General features: G+C 39.6%; 1 protein-coding gene and 1 long non-coding RNA gene across 6 annotated transcripts; one reads left to right on the top strand and one right to left on the bottom strand.

The window, feature by feature from the left end:
* Positions 1-11,353: 11,353 nt before the first annotated feature.
* On the bottom strand, positions 11,354-21,898 carry NABP1 (nucleic acid binding protein 1). Of its 5 annotated transcripts, none has more exons than XR_011254622.1 (8): positions 21,145-21,868; positions 20,711-20,849; positions 17,789-17,860; positions 16,029-16,104; positions 15,119-15,191; positions 13,776-13,907; positions 13,463-13,586; positions 11,354-11,555 (listed from the first exon to the last, which is right to left on the bottom strand). XR_011254622.1 is itself a non-coding variant. In XM_069577899.1 (7 exons), exons 1-7 carry the CDS (start codon positions 21,233-21,235, stop codon positions 13,513-13,515), a joined length of 657 nt encoding a protein of 218 aa, XP_069434000.1. In that variant the 5' UTR covers positions 21,236-21,727; the 3' UTR covers positions 12,555-13,512. The 5 variants fall into 5 exon arrangements, 3 of the variants coding, with proteins under 3 accessions (XP_069434000.1, XP_069434002.1, XP_069434003.1); XR_011254623.1 differs by having other exon boundaries at positions 11,354-11,550; positions 21,145-21,727; XM_069577899.1 differs by lacking the exon at positions 11,354-11,555 and having other exon boundaries at positions 12,555-13,586; positions 21,145-21,727.
* Positions 21,899-21,951: 53 nt separating this feature from the next.
* Positions 21,952-26,926, top strand: LOC138434057 (uncharacterized). Its single transcript, XR_011254624.1, has 2 exons — positions 21,952-22,131; positions 23,826-26,926. It is a non-coding gene; the product is annotated as an uncharacterized lncRNA (long non-coding RNA).
* Positions 26,927-27,888: the final 962 nt, after the last annotated feature.

Below are 27,888 nucleotides of genomic sequence, written 5' to 3'. Positions count from 1 at the left end.
AGCAATTTTGGCAGCTTTCAACATGTGACTGACAGCTGACTTCAGTCACATGTTCTCACTCATGTGACTCAAGTCAGCTGTCATCTCAGTTGGAACTGGATAATCCAAGGTAGAGCCATTCTCATGTCAGCAGGTTGGTTGGCTGTCAACCAAGATGCCATGTGTGGCCTCTTACCACCCAGTAGGCTAGCTAGAACTCGTTTATGCCTTCTTGTGTCAATCTCAGGGTTCCAAGCACATCAAGAGAAAACAAGCCCCAGTGCACAAGTACTTCTCAATCTTCTGCTTCCATTAACTTTGCTACCATCCCAGGGTACTCAGACAAACCCACTGTTTGGGGAAGAGGGTGACCACCCAAAGACATGCGTACAGGCAGAGGTATTCTAGAAGTCATTTACAATCCACCAAAAGGATAGATTCCCCAGGGACTAGGATGTTGGGTCACAGGGCAAATTCCAATGTAAAACTTCCAATTCTCCCTACCCCTAACCCTAGGGATTAGGCCATTTGTATTCCCTCCCACTAGGAACACAAGTGCCTGTTTCTCAGTGTCACCAATAGAGTATATTTTCAAACTTTTATATGTTTTGATCTAAAAGCAAGTGATGAGTCTCAGTGACAATTTAATTTAATTTAATCTCCCAATATGAATGAGATTGAGCATTCTCCTCATATGCTTAAGAACCATTTGATTTTTTTGTGAACTGCCTGTATTTCTTGTCCATTTCTTTCATAGTAATTGGTCTTCTCTACTTTTACAAGCTTTTTTATATTAGGACTTTAGCCCTTTATCAGTGATATAAATTACAAATATTATTTCTATTTTGTCATCATGGTTTTTTTTTAAAAAAAAAAAAAAAAACATGTTTCTGGATGTTGAGCCATTGTTGGAATAACTTTTCTCCATTTCCAAACAATGAGGGAATTCACCCATGTTGTTCTATATCTGTGTGTTGAGAGGAGGGGATCTAATTATTCGTTTCCCTATCAAGATACCACCTTTGTTGTAGACTAAATTTCTTTAACTAATTGGGTGTGTATTCAGTTGACATTTAAAGTATGACTAATTCCAAGTGAAAATATGACTTATTCAAATTCTGTATTCTTGTTCTCCATCTCTGCCTCTATCTATAGCTGAATTTACACTCCCTTTTAAAACTAACTCAAACCCCAGCTCCTGTCCACACTGCCCAGTGAGTCAGCAGGAGCCTCCCAGTTTCCATATTACTGGGGCAGTTGAAAGTATAAATTCCTGATTGTGTGATCTCAGGCAAATTGCTCAGCCCTCCTAAATCTTAGTCATTTTTATCTTTAATCTGTGAGGATAAGAAAACATTCTTCACAGGGTCATTTAATAGGATCAATGAGATAATGTAGGGAAGTCATAAGTACAGTGCTGGACCATAGTAAGGGCTCAATAAATCATGGGTACCCATTAAAGAAGTGGAGAGACCAAGTAATAAAAAAAAAAAAGGCAAGTACCTAAGACTGAGAAATGTGGGCTTAATGCAGAAAAAATTTTGTTGACAGTGATTAATATGTGTGTATACATGTGTACATAAATTGGGAAAGTACACACAATAGTGTTTTCTTCAGTGTGTTTCTTCAGTGTGTTTCATTTGAGGATGCTTCCCTATAGATTGAGAGTGGCAGGCCTCTGCTTGGCAAGGAACTTTCACACTCTTTGAGTATGCCAGCTTTGAAGCCAACTGATGGGAAGAAAAGGCAAAACCATAAGAAGCAGAAGACACTTCTGGTCAGCTCATGCCTTAAGAAATCAGTTTTAGACTCAAGATCTGCTAAACAGCTGAGCATTTGACCTGCAAACACTGAAGTTCCAGTGTGTCTCTTCTATTCCTGGCACTCCATCCCAGAAGACTTCATATCATATCCTGCCAGAGGCTCCCCCTCTAATCCCTGACTCAGAGCTGCTCTTGGCAGTGGTGTGTTCCAGGTAACCAACTCCTTCCAGTCACATTCATAGGACTGCAATTCCTATTGCTCAGCTGGTCTTCATTCCAGCAGTTTCTGCCCCAAGAGTCTAGAGTGTCAGATGTAAATCTTGAGGGGGGAAAAAAATAGATTTTAGTAAGGCCAGAGCTAAACTGAAACAAGGAGAGAGACTTAAAAATACCAAAGTCATGGAATTACACTTGTGAGGTGTGTGAGGGTGCTGGGCTTGGTTATATTCTGGCATGGTTGAAACTGGAATTATGTAACTCAGTAAGGCAATCTAGAGCTGACCTTGGTACATGGGACTGTTAGCTTTAAGCTGAGTGGTTTTTAAAATATCAGAAAAGTGACTGCCACTGGGTCTGTGGGGATGAGGAATTCACTTGGGAAGCTACATGAGAGAACATTCTGGAATAATGACAATGTTCCATATCTCCACAGGGGTTGGAGTTACCCAGGTGGCACAGGCATTCATTAAAGTTCACAAATGTACACCTGAGATTTGTGCATTTCTTTGTAAATTTTACACTAAAAATCCACCTTAAACTCCATAATGAACAGGTATGCCAAAATAGCGAAATATTCAGTTCACTGATATCTGCAGTTAGTTGAAATGTATTTAACAGATTAATGAATAGAATAGGATGAATAGATGGATGGAATAAAAACAAGCAGAGTCAGATGGTAATATCTCACTGGCGAGTACACATGTCTACAATTCCTTCAACACGTTTGAAATTTTTCATAATAGAATGTTAGGGAGAGTTACCTAATGCTTTATCAGAAGCAAACCAGCAAACTCTGGGTATACAACAACACTGAGGGTGTCACTGGAAATACAGAATCCCTTCCAGTACCCTCTGCTTTCCCCTTGGCCACTGGCTTTCTCCCGGACACAAACCCTGGCCCACACATTCTTCTTCTTCCCCTGCACTTTCATAGTCATGCCTTCACTCTCTGGGAAAGGATGAATGGAAAAAAACAGTGCAAGGTACTCAGCTATTGGACAGATTTTGTGATGAAGACTCAACCCAACAACTGTCATGGTAAATTCTCAGCATAGTACTTTTCTGCATCCAGAAGACTCTAAAAGCTTTTTTTTCTTTTTTTTTTTTAAGTAACCTAATTGCAATTATATAAACTGCTTAATATTCCAGATTTTATAGAAAAGGTTGTCTCCTAATAATGGCATGGAGAAATGACCAGTATTTGCCTCTTATTTCCATTCCTCATGGGGGAAAAAAAATAACACTTGTTGAGCTCAACATATGGAACACATGTTTTGCATACATTGGCTCACAGAGTTCTCATCGCTCTGCCAGTATGTAGATAGCCCCTGATTCCTCTTTTTAAAATGAAGCTCATGATCATAGAGCCAGTTAATAGATCTAGGTCTCAAACCAAGATCTCCTCAGCTCAAAATCATGTTCTTTTCACCAAAGCACATTGTCTCTGGCAATTAAAATAGGTTATGTTCTGCAAAGCTAACATAACTCCAGGAACAGCAGTCACTTGGCCAGGATTTGACAAAATATCACTAGTAAAGGAATAAAATTTATAAGAGCAGTTTCACGTTCTACTTCCAACTGTTTTTACCAAACCACTGCCTACCCAAAGGTATTTTTAACAATTTACACTTCCCACCAGTATTATTGAAATATATAACAAGAGTATAAAACTTGGCAACAATTTCCATATTTTCTGACCCTTCAGGGAGCTGTTCATGGTTTATTTAATAAAGCTGCTTAACTGAAAGGAATCTACTTTTAATGTCATTGCTGCTTGTTCATCAGTTATAAACATATAGCTCAACTCCTTATTGACCTTCCACACATGCTTAAACATCAAAAAAAATTCCCATCTGATGGAATAATGGCAACTTTTCCCCACATTAAACCAGATTCCTAAATTACTGAAACGATTTAGTAACCATCCAATTCAGTTCAGTTCCGTTCAGTCGCTCAGTCATGTTCGACTCTGCGACCCCATGAATCCCAGCATGCCAGGCCTCCCTGCACTAATCATGCTGACTACAAGCAAAATGGCTGTCTGGGGAGGCCTGACAAATAGCTGTGAAAAGAAGAGAAGCGAAAAGCAAAGGAGAAAAGGAAAGATATAACATCTGAATGCAGAGATCCAAAGAATACCAAGAAGAGATAAGAAAAGCCTTCCTCAGCGATCAATGCAAAGAAATAGAGATAAACAACAGAATGGGAAAGACTAGAGATCTCTTCAAGAAAATTAGAGATACCAAGGGAACATTTCTTTCAGGATTTGAAACAGCTCAACTGGTATTCCATCACCTCCACTAGCTTTGTTCGTACTGATGCTTTCTAAGGTCCATTTGACTTCACATTCCAAGATGTCTGGCTCTAGATTAGTGATCACATCATCATGATTATCTGGGTCGTGAAGACCTTTTTTGTACAGTTCTTCCGTGTATTCTTGCCACCTCTTCTTAATATCTTCTGCTTCTGTTAGGTCCATATCATTTCTGTCCTTTATTGAGCCCATCTTTGCATGAAATGTTCCCTTGGTATCTCTAATTTTCTTGAAGAGATCTCTAGACTTTCCCATTCTGTTGTTTTCCTCTATTTCTTTGCACTGATCGCTGAAGAAGGCTTTCTTATCTCTTCTTGCTATTCTTTGGAACTCTGCATTCAGATGCTTATATCTTTCCTTTTCTCTTTGCTTTTCGCCTCTCTTATTTTCACAGCTATTTGTAAGGCCTCCCCAGACAGCCATTTTGCTTTTTTGCATTTCTTTTCCATGGGGATGGTCTTGATCCCTGTCTCCTGTACAATGTCACGAACCTCATTCCATAGCTCATCAGGCACTCTATCTATCTGATCTAGACCCTTAAATATATTTCTCACTTCCACTGTATAATCATAAGGGATTTGATTTAGGTCATACCTGAATGATCTAGCGGTTTTCCCTACTTTCTTCAATTTGAGTCTGAATTTGGCAGTAAGGAGTTTATGATCTGAGCCACAATCAGCTCCCGGTCTTGTTTTTGTTGTCAGTATAGAGCTTCTCCATCTTTGGCTGATAAGAATAGAATCAATCTGATGTCGGTGTTGACCATCTGGTGATGTCCATGGGTAGAGTCTTCTCTTTTGTTGTTGGAAGAGGGTGCTTGCTATGACCAGTGCATTTTCTTGGCAAAACTCTATTAGTCTTTGCCCTGCTTCATTCCGCATTCCAAGGCCAAATTTACCTGTTACTCCAGGTGTTTCTTGACTTTCTACTTTTGCATTCCAGTCCCCTATAATGAAAAGGACATCTTTTTTGGGTCTTAGTTCTAAAAGATCTTGCAGGTCTTCATAAAACCATTCAACTTCAGCTTCTTCAGCGTTACTGGTTGGGGCATAGACTTGGATAACTGTGATATTGAATGGTTTGCCTTGGAGACGAACAGAGATCATTCTGTCATTTTTGAGACTGCATCCAAGTACTGCATTTTGGACTCTTTTGTTGACCATGATGGCTAGTCCATTTCTTCTGAGGGATTCCTGCCTGCAGTAGTAGATGTAATGGTCATCTGAGTTAAATTCACCTATTCCAGTCCATTTTAGTTTGCTGATTCCTAGAATGTCGACATTCACCCTTGCCATCTTTTGTTTGATCACTTCCAATTTGCACTGATTCATGGACCTAACATTCCAGGTTCCTATGCAATATTGCTCTTTACAGCATCGGATCTTCCTCCTATCAGTACGAACAAAGCTAGTGGAGGTGATGGAATTCCAGTGGAGCTATTTCAAATCCTGAAAGATGATGCTGTGAAAGTGCTGCATTCAATATGCTAGCAAGTTTGGAAAACTCAGCAGTGGCCACAGGACTGGAAAAGGTCAGTTTTCATTCCAATTCCAAAGAAAGGCAATGCCAAAGAATGCTCAAACTACCACACAATTGCACTCATCTCACATGCTAGTAAAGTGATGCTCAAAATTCTCCAAGCCAGAATTCAGGAATACATGAATCGTGAACTCCCTGATGTTCAAGCTGGTTTTAGAAGAGGCTGAGGAACCACAGATCAAATTGCCAACATCCACTGGATCATGGAAAAAGCAAGAGAGTTCAAGAAAAAAATCTATTTCTGCTTTATTGACTATGCAAAGCCTTTGACTGTGTGGATAACAATAAACTGTGGAACATTCTGAAAGAGATGGGAATACCAGACCACCTGACCTGCCTCTTGAGAAATCTGTATGCAGGTAGGAAGCAACAGTTAGAACTGGACATGGAACAACAGACTGGTTCCAAATAGGAAAAGGAGTACGTCAAGGCTGTATATTGTCATCCTGCTTATTTAACTTATATGCAGAGTACATCATGAGAAACGCTGGACTGGAAGAAACACAAGTTGGAGTCAGGATTGCCAGGAGAAATATCAATAACCTCAGATATGTGGATGACAGCACCCTTATGGCAGAAAGGGAAGAGGAGCTAAAAAGCCTCTTGATGAAAGTGAAAGAGAGCAAAAAAGTTGGCTAAAAGCTCAACATTCAGAAAATGAAGAACATGGCATCCGGTCCCATCACTTCATGGGAAATAGATGGGGAACCAGTAGAAACAGTGTCAGACTTCATTTTTGGGGGCTCCAGAATCACTACAGATGGTGACTGCAGCCATGAAATTAAAAGACGCTTACTCCTTGGAAGAAAAGTTATGACCAACCTAGATAGTATATTCAAAAGCAGAGACATTACTTTGCTGACTAAGGCCAGTCTAGTCAAGGCTACGGTTTTTCCTGTGGTCATGTATGGATGTGAGAGTTGGACTGTGAAGAAGGCTGAGCGCTGAAGAGTGGATGTTTTTGAACTGTGGTGTTGGAGAAGACTCTTGAGGGTCCCTTGGACTGCAAGAAGATCCAACCAGTCCATTCTGAAGGAGATCAACCCTGGGATTTCTTTGGAAGGAATGATGCTGAAGCTGAAACTCCAGTACTTTGGCCACCTCATGCAAAGAGTCGACTCATTGGAAAAGACTCTGATGCTGGGATGGACTGGGGGCAGGAGGAGAAGGGGATGACAGAGGATGAGATGGCTGGATGGTATCACTGACTCAATGGACGTGAGTCTGAGTGAACTCCAGGAGATGGTGATGGACAGGGAGGCCTGGCATGCTGCGATTCATGGGGTCACAAAGAGTCGGACACGACTGAGCAACTGAACTGAACTGAACCGAAGGGACCATTTCATGCAAAGATGGGCTCAATAAAGGACAGAAATGGTATGGACCTAACAGAACAGAAGCAGAAGATAGTAAGAGGTGGCAAGAATACACATAAGAACTGTACAAAAAAGATCTTCATGACCAAGATAACCATGATGGTGTGATCACTCATCTAGAGCCAGACATCCTGGAATGTAAAGTCAAGTGGGGCTTAGAAAGCATCATTATGTACAAAGCTACTGGAGGTGATGGAATTCCAGTCGAACTATTTCAAATCCTGATAGATGATGCTGTGAAAGTGCTGCACTCAATATGCCAGCAAGTTTGGAAAACTCAGCAGTGGCCACAAGACTGGAAAAGGTCAGTTTTCATCCCAATCCCAAAGGAAGGCAATGCTAAAGAATGCTCAAACTACCACACAATTGCACTCATCTCACACGCTAGTAATAATCAAAATTCTCCAAGCCAGGCTTCAGCAATACATGAACCATGAAATTCCAGATGTTCAAGCTGGTTTTAGAAAATGCAGAGGAACCAGAGATCAAATTGCCAACATACGCTGGATCATGGAAAAAGCAAGAGTTCCAGGAAAACATCTATTTCTGCTCTACTGACTATGCCAAAGCCTTTGACTGTGTGGATAACAATAAACTGTGGAAAATTCTGAAAGAGATGGGAATACAGGACCACCTAACCTGCCTCTTGAAAAATCTGTATGCAGGTCAGGAAGCAACAGAACTGGACATGGAACAACAGACTGGCTCCAAATAGGAAAAGGAGTACGTCAACACTGTATATTGACACCCTGCTTATTTAACTTATATACAGAGTACATCATGAGAAACGCTGGGCTGGAAGAAGCACAGCTGGAATCAAGATTGCCGGGAGAAATATCAATAACCTCAGATATGCAGATGACACCACCCTTACGGCAGAAAGTGAAGAGGAACTAAAAAGCCTCTTGATGAAAGTGAGAGAGTGAAAAAGTTGGCTTAAAGTTCAACATTCAGAAAACGAAGATAATGGCATCTGGTCCCATCGCTTCATGTCAATAAACGGGGAAACAGTGGAAACTGTGGCTGACTGTATTTTTTGGGGCTCCAAAATCACTGCAGATGGTGATTGCAGCCATGAAATTAAGACGCTTACTCCTTGGAAGGAAAGTTATGACCAACCTAGATAGCATATTTAAAAGCAGAGACATTACTTTGCCAACTAAGGTCCGTCTAGTCAAGGCTATGGTTTTTCCAGTAGTCATGTTTGGATCTGAGTTGGACTGTGAAGAAAGCTGAGCGCTGAAGAATTGATGCTTTTTAACTGTGGTGTTGGAGAAGACTCTTGAGAGTCCCTTGGACTGCAAGGGGATCCAACCTGTCCATTCTAAAAATCAGACCTGGGTGTTCATTGGAAGGACTGATGCTGAAGCTGAAACTCCAATACTTTGGCCACCTCATGCAGAGTTGACTCACTGAAGACTCTGATGCTGGGAGGGATTGAGGGAAGAAGGGGACGACAGAGGATGATGGCTGGATGTCATAACCGATTTGATGGACATGAGTTTGAGTAAACTCTGGGAGTCGGTGATGGACAGGGAGCCTGGCGTGCTGCGATTCACAGGGTTACAGAGTCGGACACGACTGAGGCACTGAACTGAACTGACCATTTTCATTGGTTTTCTATCTTAGTCTTAGGTCAGAGGTCTTACTCAGCTTCCTACTAGGCTTATAACTATTTGAATCAAGACTAGCCTCACCTGGCAGGCAAACTATGCCTTATTACTCATCTATGTAAAATATTTATGATACCTGCCCCTCTGAAGAACAGGATTGGTCAATGAGGTTAGGTTTGGAGGTATTCTCAGCAATGTTTATCAGGCCTCCAATTCCACTAATTTTCTATTTGGCCAGCCTCTCCACACAATAAAGGGAATTGAGGAATGCTTTGGGAGACAGAAAGGCAGATGCTGCTGCAAACAGGCTTGCTGAAATAAACAATGTTAAAATCTATTTTAATTCTTTTAAACAGAAAACTAGGGTTTGAAAAGGCATATTTTCACTTTAATCAATATAAGTGAAAGTGAAGTCACTCAGTCGCGTCCAACTCTTTGTGACCCTGTGGACTGTAGCCCGCCAGGTTCCTCTGTCCATGGGATTCTCCAGGCAAGAATACTGGAGTGGGTTGCCATTTCCTTCTCCAGGGGATCTTCCCAACCCAGGGATCGAACCTGGGTCTCCCGCATTGCAGGTAGATGCTTTATCCTCTGAGCCACCAGGGAATCCCTTGATCAATATAGGTCCAGAGGAATCCAGGCAATTCCACTATGGATAACCTAAGATATTCTATTTGAACCTAGTTCAAAACTCGAGTGCTGACAGGCAGTACTCAAACTCTATCCTGCCTGGAATTACACTGCTTTACTCATTAATTATGACTTTTGGAGGAGTATATGTGTAAGTACTATTTTTCATAATCTAGAACCTTGTACATTCTAACCTTACAAAAATAAACTGGTATGTGCATGTGTACATTTATTTCAAGATAAAGTTATTTCTGCATTAATATCAAGGACAGGAGACAAAAATCTTCAGGGACTTTAAGTGCAGCTCTCTCCAACCTACACTTACACATTCTTCTGGTGGAGCACAGAAATTATCCATACACCTAACAAGTTCCTGGGGAAAATCTTATAGGTTTATAAACCATCCTTTGAGAGTTTTATTCAGTACCAGTATGTGGACAAAGAAACTGGACTCGCCATGTCCAGAAGTATAAATTTTGTTGTCATGAAACAAAAATGTACTCAAATTTTGGTTAAAGATCTGATTTTTAGACATGTGTTACTTACCAAGGCCTTGAAAAAGATAAATGGAATGTCTACTAGTCAAAACTTGTTTAAATGCTCATTTTCATCATACTGATTATCTCAATGGTAAACAGGTCTTAGGAGTATCTTTGGACCTAATGTTCTTAATGAGGAAACACTACATGAATGGCTTGTCAGATGGTCTGGACTTGATTCTCTCATCTGTGATTAGTGCTTTAAGAAACATCATTATACACTTTTAGCTCAGAAACCTGGAGTACTGTGATCACAGCATTGGAACAAATTCTGGTGCATCCCTTATGAAGTAAACCTGAAGAGACCTGGAAAAAACTTGAACACACCTGGAAAGTTTTCCTAGTTTCTCCCCCTCAAGTCCTAACAACATACCATTCAGGTTAGTGCTGTTTTCCCAAGGTCACAATTAGATTTCCTCAAAAGCGTATCTCAACTGTTAGTCATTATGACTACTTTGTGAAATGCGGGACTGTTTACCCCAACATCTATTTAATAATTGGCTGGAACCTCAATACTCAGATTGTCACTATGGCCAAGTATATCTGCTTTTACTCATCATTAATCCTGTACCAGAGAAATGTGACTCTCTTCTACTAGAAATGTTCACTTCCATCGGACAGGGGACAAATTGGTGTGAAAGTCTTATGTTAACAACTGCTTTTCACGTGGTTTTCTTGTTTGTTGTTTCTAGAACCTTTGTGAATAAAGTCTCTTTAATTAAGGGTCACAGCAGCCTACAATTGCTTAGAGCAATCTGTCATTATGGTACATTATGATAATTATTATTAAGGTATAAGAAAAAGGAAGGCATGTCAGTAAATTGGAATGTCTGATCCATATAAACTAAGAACTGCTACTATGTCTTAAGACTGATGTAAAATACTCTCAAATTTGTACCTTCTGAGAAAACTTTCTAGGGCCGGTTAACCACCTTCTGATTACTTTACATGTTCATACAGATCATTGATCTTACTAACCTTGCATCTATTTTAGTATCATTCCCTCAGCATTATTACTCAATCAAGCAAATTAAACATTCTCTTAAAATGTTAAGAGATAAAACTACAAGTGACAAATACTCAGTTCTCAGTGATAGGGGAGTCTCAAGTTAAACTGTCCTCAAATTTAAAATGCAATTACTAAAACTATAGGAACCAAACAAACGTAAGTTGGCAAAAATGTCCATGGGAAAGCATCCTGCAGGCTTCACTAATATGTAACACCACCTTGCTTTATGGGTTTCATGTTTCCAAGTCTGTATTATAGTAACCCCCCAATGAACCTACCCAGAGAGAAGGGGCCACCTGCCTAATGAGATTTCAATTCACTTCAATCCACTTCAGAACTGACTTAGAAATATAAAGTGGGACCCAAACCCAGTAGTGTGTATTTCTATAATCAAATGGCCTTTGTTTTCAGTAGGTGTTTAAACTTAGGAAGTTGTTAGCTGAAAGCGCCAGGAAGGGGGAAGGTGGGAAACTTTCTTCCTCTTAACTTCTTGATGAGTACTGTCCAAGCAGGCTGAGAAGGCAAATATTCAATATGAATTGTAACTCACTTTGCTTTGGTTTTGGAGGCTTCCCTTAAGAAAAAAGAAATTTGTTAATAAATGATTTTTTAAAAAACCCACAGAACAGCAAGGTTAAATTATTGAGGCAAACATCAATCACAAAAGTAAAATGTAAGGTCTTTCTCTAGTTAATCTCAACACATTAAAGGGTAACAATACCTCCACACCTAACTCCTGCATTTTTTTCTATTCTTGAGACATGATTAGACAATAAACATTTGACTGCTTATTAGGAGCTAGAAATCATTCTAATCATTCACTTGGAAAAATCTTAAATAACTCTAAAGGGGTAATATCACTTACTTATTTTTATAGTTCTGGAACCTAAGGTTTACAGAGGTTTTAAGTGAACAGCTTGTCCAATATCACAGGTGAAGAGAATCAGGCCAGGATTAGCATCTCAGCAAGCCATTGCCTGATTATTTTTTTAAAAACTCTAAAATTCTTTCATTCAAAATCACCTTTAATACTAATCTCCCACAAATAACTCAGTCTTAGGGCTTCTACCCTTACGTAAAGATTTTAAAAAAAACTAATTTGCAATTTTTTTTACTTCAAACATCTGTAATTTTGTGAACATCCTGAAAAGGTACTAATCACAAAGCTAAATGAACTATACTAATCAGTATGTGAATAAAGGGAAAACTTATTTCTATAACGTATCATCCCCAGTTACTTAAGTACCATAAAGAAACTTCTTGAGCTTATTCATTACTTGCTTTACCCCTTAACACTACCGACACAGTGCCTGACATGTGGCACACTGTTAGAAACTGGATTAGAGCAAATAAATATCTGGCACAGATTTTTATATTCAAATGCCATGGCACTTTCAGAAAACAAAGCCTACTTAAACTATTTTGCTATTTTAGGTGAGAGAAAAAAGACAAAGTGACAAATACAGAGCTGAGTAGTCACCCAGGCTAAAGTCATGACTACAGTTACAGTAAAAAAAAAAAGTACTGGCTCTCCACTGTAAATCATGAAAAGAGCAAAAATAAGGTAGGTCTGTTAACATTAATGCAAATTTTATTCAAGAGATAATTTTGAAGAAGAGTTTAATTCTGACAAAGGAAAAATTTTCCAGTTATCCACACTACAGTGAAAAGTGGAACTGGACACCATTTAACATCACATGAGTAAATTTAACCTTTATATTTCTAAATAAAGCTGTATTTGCTTCTTTGAGAGAGCCATTTCTTAACTTCTGCTGATAAGGCTTTGTGAATTGTGTTCAGAAATTTTGACAATAAACACACATACACAGTCCCTTCAAATAAGTAAGAACCTAGGATTTTCACTCCAGGCTGATTTTCTGCAAGTACCCAGGACCCTATAAGATTGAATATTTCTACATAAATTCAATTTGAGTTGCCTTCACTATAATGTTTATCTACCATAATTTGTAAAAGTTAGATCAATGTTTATTATCACTTCATAACTCCCTCAAATTAAACTTCAATATTTGACATGGTAGTTTCAAAAAATAAACATTCAAGGCCTCAGGTTTAAATTTCCATTCAGTGTAATGCACAAAGCTGATAAATATTAATAGGACTACCCTAAAATAAATTTAGATTCCTTCTAAAAATTTGTCATAATACAGATCACATTCTATTCCATAATTCTGATAAAGAATATGCTTTTTGGTAACAAAACAAGAGTTTAGGATGATTCAGTCCTTGGAAAATCTTAATGGCAATCACTCAAGAAGTCAATCATTCCCTGGAGTCACACTCAAAAATTGCTGTTAACATTGACCAGATTTTTGTGTTTTTTTGGTGGTTATTGCTTTAGTTGGCAATATCTGTATTTAAGACAAAAGAACATCTCCCACTAAGCCTTATTTTAAATATTACAAAATTTATATAGAAGACAGACTCATAGAGGCTAAAATGCTGATGGCATAAGTAACTCACCCATGAAATGGGTGCAGGTTTTTTAGAGGATATCCAAAGATCTTTTTGCTCTAAAAATAAATGCCCCTATTCTTCAGAGTGTTCCCATTCTTCAATAGGAGACTCGAGCAGCTTAATAGTTCTTCTATAAAAAACAAACCACTCTTGTTAACAAACCAAAAACATAAAAAGAAACAGATAAAGGACAGTTTTCACAGTTAACAATAAATAAAAGTGCAATAAGTGTTCAAGTAGGGCATGTAGTTTAAAAACTACATGTGAGTATTTGGCATAGGTCATCTTTTAAAGGCTCTCCGAGGGTCCCTGCCATTACTTATTGTGGTCATGACTGTTTGATTATTAGCTGTTCCTGGTAGCTGTGGATTTATAGGTCCCCGGCCATTGCTTCTACCAGCATATGAAAACTGGCATCCCCTCGCTTCTGGGCCAGTCTGAACCCCATTTCCTGAAAAAGAATATAAAAAAATCACCATTTTCAGACAGAATTACATCTATTTGAAGTGGTAACACATGCTATTAATGCTTATATTATGGAAAACAAACACCTTTATTTGTAAACTACTGGAAAAAAATCAGTGTGAGTTCTAGGTTTTTCCAAATGTGTAATTACTTCAAATGTATTAACTTGACGCTTGTATCAATAAGGAGTGAGGGAAAAGAGCAACTTGGGCAACTGAATGAGATAATAACAAAGTAGGAAAAAAGCATAATGTACTACCTGTATTGAGGGCAAGAGTAAAAGAAAAATAGTATATGAGTATTGGCATTTGATTCAAATAAGGTTAGTAGTGTTTTAAGAGAGAGACTATAATTCTAACTTTTTAAAGGAAAAAACAGCAAAGTGTCCCACAACATAACAATCATCAGAGCTGTGCCAAAACATGTAGCCAACAGGTCAAGTAAATTCCAGCCACATTGTGCTGTGTGCTCAGCTGTGTCCAACTCTGCGGCCCTACAGACCTCAGTCCGCCAGGCTCTTCTGTCCATGGGGATTCTCTAGGCAGGAATAGTGGAATAGATTGCTATGCCCTTTCTCCAGGGGATCTTCCCAACCCAGGGATTGAACCCAGGTCGCCTACATTGCAGGTGGATTCTCTACAGTCTAAGCAGCCAGAGAAGTCCTCAGCCACCCTAATGAATTACAATCACAAAAGATTTTTCCCTAAGTCTTTAGAATAAAGGCTTCAAAAGACCTTTAACAAGGATATAAGAGCCACTGACCTTTGAGGGTATTTGAGGGGTAAAGGCCAGCTATTAGCATATGAAAAACTAAGGTGAGCTATTAATCTGCGGATAAAATGCTTTCAGTAAACAAAAATAACCAGTTATTCTGCATCTACTATAAATATTTACTAGATTATAGAAATTCTGTAAAAATCAACAAAAAACAGCATAATGCATCATCAAAACTTAATTTCTTAATCACTGTGTTCGCAGTAACTGGTCCAAATGTTTAAATACAGAATGTGCTCAATAAATTAGCTTAATAAGAGGGTATGTTTTTTTTCTAGAAAAAGTAGTTATTTGAGAATTCCCTCTTTCACAGTACTTTCCCTTTTAGTACTAATTTTTGCCTAAAGACAATTTTTTTTGCATAAGAGATTCCCTTAATTCTTATACCTGATTACAAATAGGCCCAAAAAAAAAAAATCTTACCCATTGGTCCAAATGTACCTGTACCCACATTGTTACTATTATTCATGGAATTATTCTTCTGTTCATTGTGTGCCTATAAAAATAAAAAGTTTTAACTTAATCAAATGGAGATTTCAAAATAAACATAGAACATGCATCCATCCTTTTTTTAACTTTCAAGGCTTTTTAAAACAATTTTTAAATTTTATTTTTCATTGGAGGAAATTGCTTTACAATGTTGATTTCTGCTGTACAACTCAAATCTGACATAACTAAGTGTATGTGTGTGTGTGTCCCTCCCTTTTGAACCTCCCTCCCACCAGTCACCCAGTCCCACCCCTCTAAGGCTGTCACAGAGCGCCAGGCTGGGCTTCTTGTGTCATACAGCAGCTTCCCATTAACTGTTTTACACACAGTATAGGCTTCCCTGGTGGCTCAGACGATAAAGCATCTACCTACAAGGCGGGAGACCGGGGTTCGATCCCTGGGTTGGGAAGATCCTCTGGAGAAGGAAATAGCAGCCCACTCCAGTACTCTTGCCTGGAAAATCCCATGTACAGAGGAGCCTGGTAGGCTATGGTCCATAGGGTTGCAAAGAGTCGGACACAACTGAGCGACCTCACTTCAGTGTATATATGTCAATACTACTTGCTCAATTCATCCCACCCTCTCCTTCCCCCAGTCTGTCCACCGGTCCATTTTCCACATTTTTGTCTCCATTCCTTCCCTGCAAATAGGTTCATCAGCACCATTTCAGATCCTATACAGACTCACAAAACACATAAAATGAAAATAACCTTTAAAAGATTCTTTTTAAAACTGTCTCCATTACACTTAGGATATGAAAAGCTTGGCAACCTGGCCATAGAATTATACTACACAGTCAAATTAGCCTAATCATAAAAACAGACAATACATTTGGATTAATTACCCCTTTGTTCTGCTGTCCTCGATAATCTGGGTTAGGTTCACTGAAATTTGGCAATTCTGAATAAACCATACAAAATCTGAAAGACAATAAAGGACAATTTGAATGATTTCTGAAATAATCAACCTTTATATAATATGCATAACTGACAGGAATAAAGAACTTAGATGTCAATGAATTAACCAAACAGCAACATCCTAACTAACTCTATTCATTTACAGTAAAACTTCCTAAAAGCTTTGTTTCATTGAAAAAAAAAAACCTCAAATACTTGATTGTCTACAATGTTAAAAAACATTCTAGTCTGTATTTTAGTTCTAATTCTGTACTGCAAAAATTAAATGTCAAAGATCAAGGACACAGGAACATATCTTTGTCCTATTTTTCCACAGAGGCTGATTGATGCCTCTGAACCATGTACAGGGTTGCAGAGTGGTTTTTCCAGCAGTGGTGATGGATTTGCACTGATCCACTCACACACTCATCCAGTCATAGTCATTCTTTGACCAATCACTGTGAATCTGCAAAAATAATCATTCAAGGTTAAAAGTGGATTTTATAGGCATTAATAAAAGACAACAGGCTATCAAGAAAACAGTTTATCCCAAGACTTATCAAATGACTATGGTGTATATTAATTAACATTACACATAAGCATTTTCTTAGCTCCTTAACCCACAAATTAAAATCAGTTTTGGTAACTCCTATACTGACCCCAACACAAAGTCACTATGCATTGAGTGACCTCCAGTGGTTCTTCATGTAACTGACCTCCATTATTATAAATACTGTACATGTATGTGAAGGCTGAGTCAGAATCCTGCATCTTTCTGTAAGACTGATGCTAAGATCTCTCACAGCACACTGCTCTAACATTACTCTAAATATGAACAGAAGTGAACTCTAATTTTCCTTCTAGCAGAAGCAGTGTTACCAATTTATTATCTTTAAAAGCTTAAAAAAGCTCAAACACTGCTTATTTTTCCCAAAGTATCTTATGCCTGCAGTGTAGAAAACATTCTTCCTTTGTTTTCTGGTCCCATTTGTGGCTTCTCCCTTTAGATATCCTCTATTTTTATAGATATTAAGTAGGTGTCTTAGGCATAAACCAAGTAGAATGGACTTAATGGTCTGGTTCACTGCCTACACCATACTTTATGAGTACATCCCAAATATCTAGGCCAGTGTGGAGACTGAACTACCTTTACACCCCTAGAGAGGATGGTTCCTCCAAGTCAAGGTGGAGATTACTAGGGTAGTGGTTTATGGAAGCTCACACTGTGGCAGCCTGTCCAGTACCTAGACTGGATAAATATAGGACTTCAATCGTCACTGCTTCAAGTCCTTTTACATATGGGTACATATTCACCCATAAACAGAGAAAAAGAAAAATTAAACTTACTGCCTAAAACTAATACTCAGCTTCTTAACTGAAAACTCACTAGATGAGAGGTTACTTCAAATGGTACTTGTGACACCTGAAAGACACATGTTTCCAAAGCCGACAGAAATGGTCCCACCGGGGATCATCTCAAGTTCAGCTTCTTAATGCTCTTTGCCAGGAAAAACTGACAGTCTCAACCACAGGAAACAGTCCTGATAGCTGTTAAACTAGCACATACACAGAAAGTTAAGCTGCTGGAAGCATTCAGTTTACCAGTCAAAATAGGTCAGGGAAGAGGTGCATACTTCATACCTACCAGTTATTCTGTTGATATTATTTGTAATTTATTTGGTTATATGAAACATATTTTAATACTTACTCCCCAATTTTCTGAAGTTCTCCACCCCTTCCAGTATAAAGTGTCAGACATCCTTTCCACATGGATGCATACCTAGAAAGAAAAGAAACAGTTCTATGGAAATATGTATGTTTCCTTCAACTTTTTATACTGGGGTGCAGGTGGGGGTTAAGCCCTGTCTCTGCCATTGATTAACTTGTTACCTACTAAATAATAATATGAAGAAAAATCTACTGCTAAATTTTGATACAATTAAACAATAACTAACCCTAGAAAATAGAAGTCTTTTTGCAAAGGAAGCATTATTATACTCCAAACATCTTTAGTGAATTAACAAAGGGAGAACTTTCAAACTGCAGAGACTTAACCTTATTCAATCACAGGACATATAAAATCAATATCCTAGTGTTTAATTTTACACTTATGTAATTGGTCTACCAGATATTGGTAAAATAGTTTTTCTTTTGCCTCTATAAAACACAGGCTAGTATGTGTTATTCCTAAGTTACTAAAAATTAAGTAAATTTAATCAAGGAAGGGGCTAAAACACTAAGATCATAATCTTACACTGATTTGTTTTTCCAAATTCCCTATTTTTAGCAACAATGGCTGAACATTTAAACAATTTTGAATTCAGATAGTATCATTAGACAAAATAATCCTATACACAAATCTATGAAAAATATAATTTAGTATTATAAAATAAGCCCAAGGTTTGTTTCTTTGTACAACTAAGTTTCATGATTTAGAAAGATACATTATAACCAAGCATTATTTAATGAACTACAGTGATGGTTTATCTTTTAATACAAGTTAATAAAACTCTTCTAGTCTCACACTATGTATTTCTTTTCATTTAGTAAATGTTATTTATTAAAGATTCCATTCATCACTTTGTTACACAAAAAACTGACTGAGGAGACAGTGCACTAATATCTTCCCTTATTAAGGTAAAAATTAACACCTATTTTGAGAGAAAATTTGAACTTACTGCAACTAAAACATTTCAGTCCAGTCGCTCAGTCGTGTCCGACTCTTTGCGACCCCATGAATTGCAGCACTAAAACATTTAACTTTCACTTATTTCAGGAATGAGATCAATGTTTGCAAGATTTTCTGATATACATGTCACTATCCAAATTACCATTATTGAGATGTATACCTTTCTTCCAAAGCTTCTGTTGTTAGATTCAACAAGAATTTAAGGGCCTTACAAATAGGCCAGACTGCACTGGGTATGTTACTTTAATAAGTAAGGTATGCGTGCTAAGTTGCTTTAGTTGTGTCCGTTCGTGATCCCACGGACCCACGGACCGTCGTAGTCCGCCAGGCTCCTCTGTTCATGGGATTCTCCAGGCAGGAATACTGGAGTGGGTTGCTATCTCCTTCTCTAGGGGATCTTCTCAACCCAGGGACTGAATCCATGTCTCTTAATGTCTCCTGCACTGGCAGGCAGGTTCGTTACCACTAGCGCCACCTGGGATTCCCATTTTATAGAAAGTTGAGAAAACGTAGTAACTTCAAGATTAAACAGAAGTTAGAAAATATTATATTTCTTTGGGTTTGAATTTTACTTTACACTGTACTCCTCAGTAACTATACTCCTTAAGATCCTACAGATACTACTTGGCTACTGACTTAGTTTTTCCACAGGTTTTTTGATGGACACATCTAAGTATCTTCTGTGACTACAAAATAAGCGATAATCAAAATGAGAAGCTGTTTACAGTGTATAAAATAACTTCTAATCACTGGATGAGATACTTCAGCAGCCAAAAAACTTTAATTATGCTAATTTTCACCCTACTCTCCCTGGTAGAAATTCTCTTTTGTGCAAGTTAAAAATGTGGAAGTTTAAAAGACTTAACCAGTGTCATAATGAGTCACAGTGTATGAGAAAAAAATGTCTAAGTCGTGACTCTCACTTCCTCCTTTGATGATACTCTGCCTCACTTCCTGAAGGTGCTGTAAGACCTGTCAAATACTATCAAAGGGCTCTTAGGTTCCTACTTTCAGGGTGATCCAACACTTTTCAGAGATTCTATTCACTAAGCTAACATCAATCTCCACCTACTTTTCCTATAGTTATGACCAATGAATTATTATAATTCTGTAAATCAAAAAGCTTCCAAAATCTAAAGATCCTTCTCTAGCATTTTATCTTCCAAAGTTAAAAACTTGGTAAATCTTGGTAAATACAGTCTAACTTCTAACCTCCCCCACCAACCCTCCAGAAGAATGTACTTATTTTTAAAAATCAATCTGCCAACTAACTCTTGGACAGAGGTATCATAGATATCTGTCAAACATTTTCTGCACAACATTCTGGGTTTTGCGCAACACTGACTTACAACAGTAGGCAAAAGGAATCATTTTCAAGAATGCACCTTCCAGATATTGTAAACTTCCTTTCAATTTTTAACATCTGTGTATAAATTTGACACACTACAAAACTGGCTAAATTCTCCAGCTACAATCTCAATTTAAGTACACACGGTCTAAATGTGTATACAAATAAAATATGGGTAGGACTTCAAAAGTTATTAAAAGGGGTAAAGGTTGGGGAAATAAACTAAGTGACAACTACATTACATAGTTAATGAAAAAAGATGAAGTATTAACTATGTCAGTTTTAATAATCTACTAAAAAGACTGGGTAATTCTAGAACGATATTTAAAAATCTACCTAATTTGTAAACAAGGTGTGGCTATTTAGATTCCCAGCTGAAACTGGGAAACTTTTAAAAGCAAAGGTGTTACACCCCAACGCCGCCTACCATCTCAGGTAAACATGGATGGGGCTCAAAAATCCTTGGAGTGGCCCACAGAAAACACTAAACTTTATCCAGAACTTGCCAAGGTGCCGGGCGTCCGCCAATTCGGATTCTGCAGACTCCTACTTTGGAGGCGCACTCATTCCCCAACCCTTTTAAGCACACCTACCCTCTGGTCAACCGAATAATATCCCCTGGCTGTATAAGACCTCCGATTTCATCCCACACGGAAATAGTGATGCTGCCAGTTTTATCTGCTACTTTGCATGATCTCACTTCATGGCCGTCTTTGGTTTTGGTCACGCGTCCTGTGAAGATTTAAAAATCAAAAGGGGGAGGGGTGTATTAGATAATGAGGACTTCCAAAAAGCTAACTCCTCCTCCGGGATCAAAATGCACCTGAAAGGTGGGAAGAGGCAGAGCCCCTGGTTCTCGCCGCAGGCGGGCTACCAAGGCTGCGGGGGCCAACGGGGCCACGTGGATGGGGGAGGGGAGAAGCGAGGGAGGAGAGGGGGAGGGGAGCCCCCGGCTCGCAGCGGCGGTGCCCTTCCCTCCTGTCCCGGGACGCACAGGGCGGCGGGGCGGGCTGCGGACCCCACTTACCTATCTCCAGGACAATAAAGACGACATTTAAGTTTTTCAGTCCGGGCTTAATATCTTTTATAAAAAGAGGGGGGTCCCTGACCCCGTTCATATTGAGGCAGGTGCGGCTACGCTGCGGAGACTCGGGTGGGGAGGGAGCCGGACAAAGCTTCCCACCCACCCCGGGCCAGGGGCGAGGGCGGAGGGGCGACCTTGGGCGGGGGTGGCGAGAGAAGGGGCAGAAAGCGGTTAGTCAGGGACCGAGGAAACCAGTCCAGACGGCACTAAGCCTAAAAAAGGGGGAGGGAAAAAAAAAAAAAGCGCTCACAAGTTTAAAAGAAAAAAAGACGAACCACTCCGCACACCAACCCCGCTCCCAACGGGGCGACAGGAAAGCAAGCGTGAGAGCTGCCCCCTTCTTTGGATAAAAGGAAGAAAAAAAGGCAGCGAGAGGACGCTTCTGTCCTGAGTCCCGCTGACACACAGACACGGGCGCGTGCCCTGTCCGTCCCGGACTCCGGGGAGGGTTGGGCTGTGATCCCAAACCCAGAGCAGAGACCGAGCCTCCGAACACCCAGCGTCCCAAACACCGACTGCGGAACGCGCCCGCGCGCCGGCAGGACCCTCGGGTCGCTCCTCCCCTTGTGACGTCACACGGCGTCGGCACGCCCTACGACCCGCCCTCCCCGCTCCGGAGAAGGGAAGCCAGGGTGCAGAAACCAGCGAGCGACGCGCGCGCAGCTTCCCTGGTTCCTCCCTCGTTCTTCCTAGCGCTGTGAGCGCGGGCCCCGCCTCCTCAGCCATCCAATCGGCTCTCGGCCTCACCCCACCCTCCTCCCGCTTCCGCCGTCGCTACGTGCGTCAGTTTTACCCATCCGTGTCTTTTTCAGGTTACTGCCGCTGGCTGTGGAACTCCTGGGCTTACGCACATTCTTTTCCCCCTCAGAATTCAGTCTTCCACCCCCTCTGTGTCACGGGGACCAGTTGCTGTGTTTTAAGATCCAGCGGGTACGTCACAAAGTACGCAGTTGAGTAAGAACAAGGTTTAGGCGAGGGTGGTGGTTCTGGGTTGAAAGAAAAAGTAGGGATGGGTTCTTAGGCATAAAGCTGTGATTTTAGGGCCGGAAGAGAAGTTCGAGATAGTTTAACCGACACATTTTAAAGCATTTTGAAACGGAGATCCAGTAAGGTGGGGGCTTCCCCGTGGCTCATCGGTAAAGAATCCGCCTGCAGTACAAGAGACACCGGTTCTATCGCTGGGTCGGGAAGATCCCCTGGAGGAGGGCATGGCAACCCACTCCATTATTCTTGCCCGGAAAATCCCATGGACAGAGAAATCTGGTGGGCTATAGTCCATAGGGTCGCAAAGAGTCAGACATGACTGAAGCGACTGAGCACGCAGACACGCCAGAAAGGTGAAGTAGGTTGCTGAAGGTCACCTAGTAACTTTGTGAGCAAGCAGGGCGTCCGCATAAGTTGTCCGACTTAGACTTCGTGTTTTTCACTCTATAGCGCTAGGCAGATAAGTTCTTTTGCAGATTTATTTTTCCTTACTCTTCTCTCAGGTTACACCGTTTCACTATTTTGCTTTTCTTTATGCTTGTTTTTTAGTAGACTTTTTTTGGCACAGTTTTGTGTTCACAGCAAACGTTACGAAGGTACATAGATTTCCCTTGCACTCCACACCTGCACATGCATAACCTCTCCCCATTATCAGTATCCCCCCCAGAGTGGTACCTTTGTTGCAGTTGATGAATCTATATTAATACGTCACCCAAAGTCCATAATTTACCTTAGGGTCAGCTCTTAGTGTTGTACATTGTCTAAATGTATAATAATACATTTATAATATTATACATTGGATAAATGTATAATGTGTATTCACCATTATAGTATCATACTGAGTAGTTTTACCACCCTAAAAATATTATGTGCCACTTATTCATCCTTCCCTCTCCCCTAATCCCTGACAACTACTGGTATTTAAAGGTCTTCATTTCCCAGTATGTCATGTAGTTGAAATCATACAGTATGACGTTTTTTCATATTGTCTCTTTCACTTCTTCCACATTTAAATTTCCTCCATGTCATGACCTACCAAGTCACGCATTTGTTTTCTACATGCAAAACAACTGTAATAGCAGTGGGAAACCCTGAAACATCATCACCTGGGGAGGGCAAAGAGTAAATTTTTCTTCATGTTATGTAGTGAAAGGGACATATGCTTTAGAAACAAACCTGAGCTTAAAGTAGTTACCAGCTGTGTGACCTTTAGGACAATTGACTAAGCTTTCTGGTCATAATTGAATCATCCAAAAATAAAAGGATGCCTACTTCACAGAGCATCACATGGGCTCATAAATTTATCCGACGTGTGTGTGTGCAAGCTAAATCACTTCAGGTGTGTCCGACTCTGCGACCCTATGGACTGTAGCCTGCCAGGCTCCTCTGTCCATTGGATTCTCCAGGCAAGAATACTGGCATGGGTTACCATACCCTCCTGCAGGTAATCTTCCGACCCAGAGATCAAACCTGCATCTCTCATGTCTCCTGCATAGACAGGCGAGTTCTTCACCACTCTGCCACCTGGGAAGCCCCAAATTGTCCAACAGTGCCTAACAGATGGTAGATACTCAAGGAATATTTTCCCCCTTGCTATCCTATAATTCTGTGATTGCTAATTTTTAATCCCCATTTTACAGATGATGAAATTCACCTGAGACCACATAGCCAGGGAAGGCCAAAAAGAAAGAAAGTGAAGTCACTCAGTCATGTCCAACTCTGGGAGCCCGTGGACTGTCTCTTCTGTTCATGAGATTCTCCAGGCAAGAGTACTGGAGTGGATTGCCGTTTACTTCTCCAGAGGATCTTCCCAATCCAGGGATCAAACCCTGGTCTCCCACATTGCAGGCAGATGCTTTACCCTCTGACCCACCAGGGAAGCCCGGAGAAGGCCAAACTGAATTTTGAATCTAGTCAGTCTTGACCCCAGAGCCCTCCAGCCTGAAGGTAATTTTTAGAGTTAGATTGCAATGGTGGAATTATGAGTCAAAAAGCAGACTAAAGAAATGAAAGTATTAGCAGTGAGATAGCACTTTAGAGAATTATCTCATTAACTATCTGAGATGGTAACATGTTAAGAAGAATATCAGAGAATTTAGTTGGCAGAAGACTTAATTTTTCCTTGAATCTTTCTGAATATTTTTATCTCAACCACACCATTTCCCAAACATCTACAAACAAGCAGCATAGATCTATTACAGCACAAGAAATGAGTTTCAACAATAATCACAACATTAGCAGGAGAGTCAACACATTCTTAAGAAACTTTCAGTTCATGGACAGATAAGGTCCAGTGTGCCAAAGACACTGATGTAATGTTGGAAAATGGTATAAAATAATATAAGCATAATTTCAATATCAAATAAATAATGAAACATGTCAGTTAATGGCAGAACTACATCCAACATTAGGGCTCCCATAGACTACCAGTCTGGATCAGAAGCTCTCATTCTATCATTATTATCTGATGTGACTTGATGCTTCAACTAGGTTTTTCTCAAGTTATATTCTTCAACACAGACCAAAAAAAAAAAAAAATTCTCACAGAAGCAACATTTAAATTAGACCCTCTTTCCCCCCCCCCCCCCTTTAGGTTTGACCAAATCTTTAAAGTTTTTATGGATAGGAAACCAATTAAGAATATTCCTCTGAGTTATGGCCCTGAGTTTGGGGCAAAGAAAGTTAGCCACTCCCTAAACGCGGGGTCATTTGTAGGACTCCTCAAACCAATTTTACAGACATTTATAAATTGGAACCAGCTACTTGGGAAGCCAGCCCCGCAAAAGCAGAAGCTGGTGCTCAGAGGCACAGCCCAGCCCTGTCCTTCCCCCACAAGACAGAATTGAATTGAACATCTCTCACTTCCTTCCCTACTAACTCAGCAGTTCTCAGAAAGGAAACAAGTGCTTTCTCATTCACCAAAACTAAAGGCAGTCTTAAGAAATAAACTGAAGTGGGTATTTCAGTAATTCTTCAACCTAGGTCAGTTTTAAATTATTGATCACTCCTCAAGGGTGATGTTTAATTTTTTTTTTTTTAAAGAGGTATCTGGAAGAGTGACTATTGCCACACCCAGATAATTTTTCTTAATATTTCCATTCAGTGAAATAAAGATTCATCACTCTGCCAAGCCAGTTAGATCATAAGGACTATATTGCTGATTCTTTACTGTAGTTACAAGATTACTTCAAGGTGTTGCTTCTAAGACTAGTTTTCTGTGGGGTTTTCTCATTTTCATAGCCCAAACACAGACTTATTCTGAGATGAAATAAGTTTATGCCCAGAACCTCAACACTACTACTCTGCATAAAGAAGATATTGCTTAGTGAGATCCAGAACAATACAGAAGTGCATCCATTAAGATCTTGTGCCTAAGTTTGGCCAGGACCCACTACCCATGCTCACTACTAGGTTCTGGTTTCTGGGACCCGAGTGGTCATTTTCACTTTCCTTGTACTATCCATCTCCTTGAAACTATTACAACATGAAGAGAACACCTGGCCGTGGCCTGTTTGGTACTAGACATATTGTGTGGTGAGGTTAACAATTAAAAAACTAACAAGAACTAAAGTGTTCTCACACATTACAGAGATAATCCACTTTGTAGCATGATTGGCAAGGTCCAAAGAAAGGCCTTGTGTGCTCCGTTGTGTCTGACTCTTTGTGACCCCATGGATTGTAGCCCACCAGGCTTCTCTGTCCATTGGATTTTCCAGGCAAGAATACTAGAATGAGCTGCCATTTCCTACTCCAAGGCATCTTATCAACCCAGGAACCAAACCCTTGTCTCTTGTGTCTCCTGTATTAGCAGACAGATTCTTTACCACTGTACAACCTGGGAAGTCCAGTAAGTGCAGTGACATTTTATCTGATCTCTAATGTCTAATTGTGTGGGGGCAGTGAAGGTTAGTTTGTGATGAATAACTTTGTAGTTTCCCTTGGGAAGAAATGCATCCCTGAATGAGTTAATTCAGCTCAGCTTCATGATCTTTTTCATGACAGTGAATGACTTTCACTTTTGTGTTCTAAACTTTCAAGTGTACCACACAGGTAAATGTCTGCCTGAATTTATTGTTTATTCAGCTGCAAAAACAAAATATTGGCAACTGACTGAACTCAAAACTAATAAAATTATTTCTTTATTGGTGGAAGGTTTATCTAACTGGAGTATATATCATACTCCTTATCCTTAAAAGGATGTTGTAGAAAATGCTACAAATCATGCGCACAAATTGAGCATAAGAAGGCTTCTGTAAAATCAAAAGTCCTTTCATACTATATACCTAGACACTTTAGAAAGAATTACTTGTTGTTTTCTCAGCATCCTATGTTGCTGTAGACTTCATGTTTGTGTCCTTAGTGTTTGTGTTAAAATCTAGTCACCAATGTTTTAGTATTTGGAGGTGAGATCTTTGAAAGATGCTTAGGTATAGAAGACAGAGCCCTTATAGGTGTAATTAATCCTCTAATTAAAAAAAGACACCAAGGAGCTTCCCTGCTCCTCTCACCATGTAAGGTCACAACAAAAAGACAGATGTCTGTGAGCCAGGAGGCAGTTTCTCACCAGATACCAAATCTGCCAATACCTTGATCGCGGACTTTCCAGCCAACAGAATTGTGAAATATTTATATTTCTCAATGACTATTGTTTAGAAATTAAGCCACCAGTTTATGGTATTCTGTTACAGCAGCCCCTACAGACTACGACATTTATAAAAAATAATAAATGACAATTAACACAGCTCTCCTGGTTTCAGAGACCTGTTTCTTGCTCTAGCTGGCCCTACAATAAGCATGTAACAGTTTACTCTAACATCATGCCTGACACCTATTGGAGTGGAAGACTTGATGACTCTTTATGAAGTTTTGATTTATTATCTCAGTTTCTCTATAATAAAAATAAATGTTTTCTTCTTTCCGAGCATTATGACGTTGCTTCGTGTGCTCTTCTTTCACACACATGTGCACACACACACCAATAAACCAGTAGGAAGAGATGGCAAATATTCCTATAATCTAAATAAGAGATTTTCCTGTATGAACATAAAGTATTCCAGTTGCAAAGATGCTTATAGATAATGTACTCTAACCCCTTAATTTTGTTTGTGAAAAAATACAGGCCCAAAGATTTGAACAGAATTACCATCTACAGCCCCTAATGAATTAATGGATCTCAGTACTAATCATCAAAGGCTGCTAATCTATAACAAAAGAGACAACTAAGCCAATTAAATCAGAATCTCTGAAGGTGGGATTCAGGCATAAATATATTTTTAAACCCCTCAGATAATTAATATGTTCTCAAACCAAGTTTGAGAACCAAAACAGGTTAGATTTCTGTCACTGTTCAGAATATTTCCTTTCTTTTTCATATACCTATTAAAAGTCTGGAACAGTACATATTTTATTTATATCAGCTTGGAAAATCCAAGATAAACTGAGATAAATTTCTAAAAGTGAAGTTACTCAATGTATAGTTAAGTCATAGTTAGTCTTCCATATCTGCAGGTTTTCTATCTAGAGATTCAACCAACCTGGGAGGCACATAGGTTATATAGAACAGGGAAGCCTGGTGTGCTGCAGTCCATAGGGTCACAAAGAGTCCAATACAGCTTAGCAACTGAGCAACAACAAATGTGACAAGGACACTTAAGGGGAAAAAAGCTGCTGGGTAGGTGGGTTGATTGGCTTTTAAATACTATG

This window comes from Ovis canadensis, chromosome 2 (genome assembly GCF_042477335.2).
Source record: "Ovis canadensis isolate MfBH-ARS-UI-01 breed Bighorn chromosome 2, ARS-UI_OviCan_v2, whole genome shotgun sequence".
NCBI classification, from domain to species: Eukaryota; Metazoa; Chordata; class Mammalia; order Artiodactyla; family Bovidae; genus Ovis; species Ovis canadensis.
The sequence above is the reverse complement of the archived record's forward strand: the minus strand, read 5'-3'. Positions and strand labels throughout refer to the sequence as shown.

Coding starts and splice junctions, on each gene's coding strand:
- NABP1 (XM_069577899.1), bottom strand. CDS start 21,235: ATGAACGGGGTCAGGGACCCCCCTCTTTTTATAAAAGATATTAAGCCC. Junction 20,850..21,144: donor CTTTATTGTCCTGGAGATAG/GTAAGTGGGGTC, acceptor AAATCTTCACAG/GACGCGTGACCAAAACCAAA. Junction 17,861..20,710: donor ATTATTCGGTTGACCAGAGG/GTAGGTGTGCTT, acceptor TTTTCTTTCTAG/GTATGCATCCATGTGGAAAG.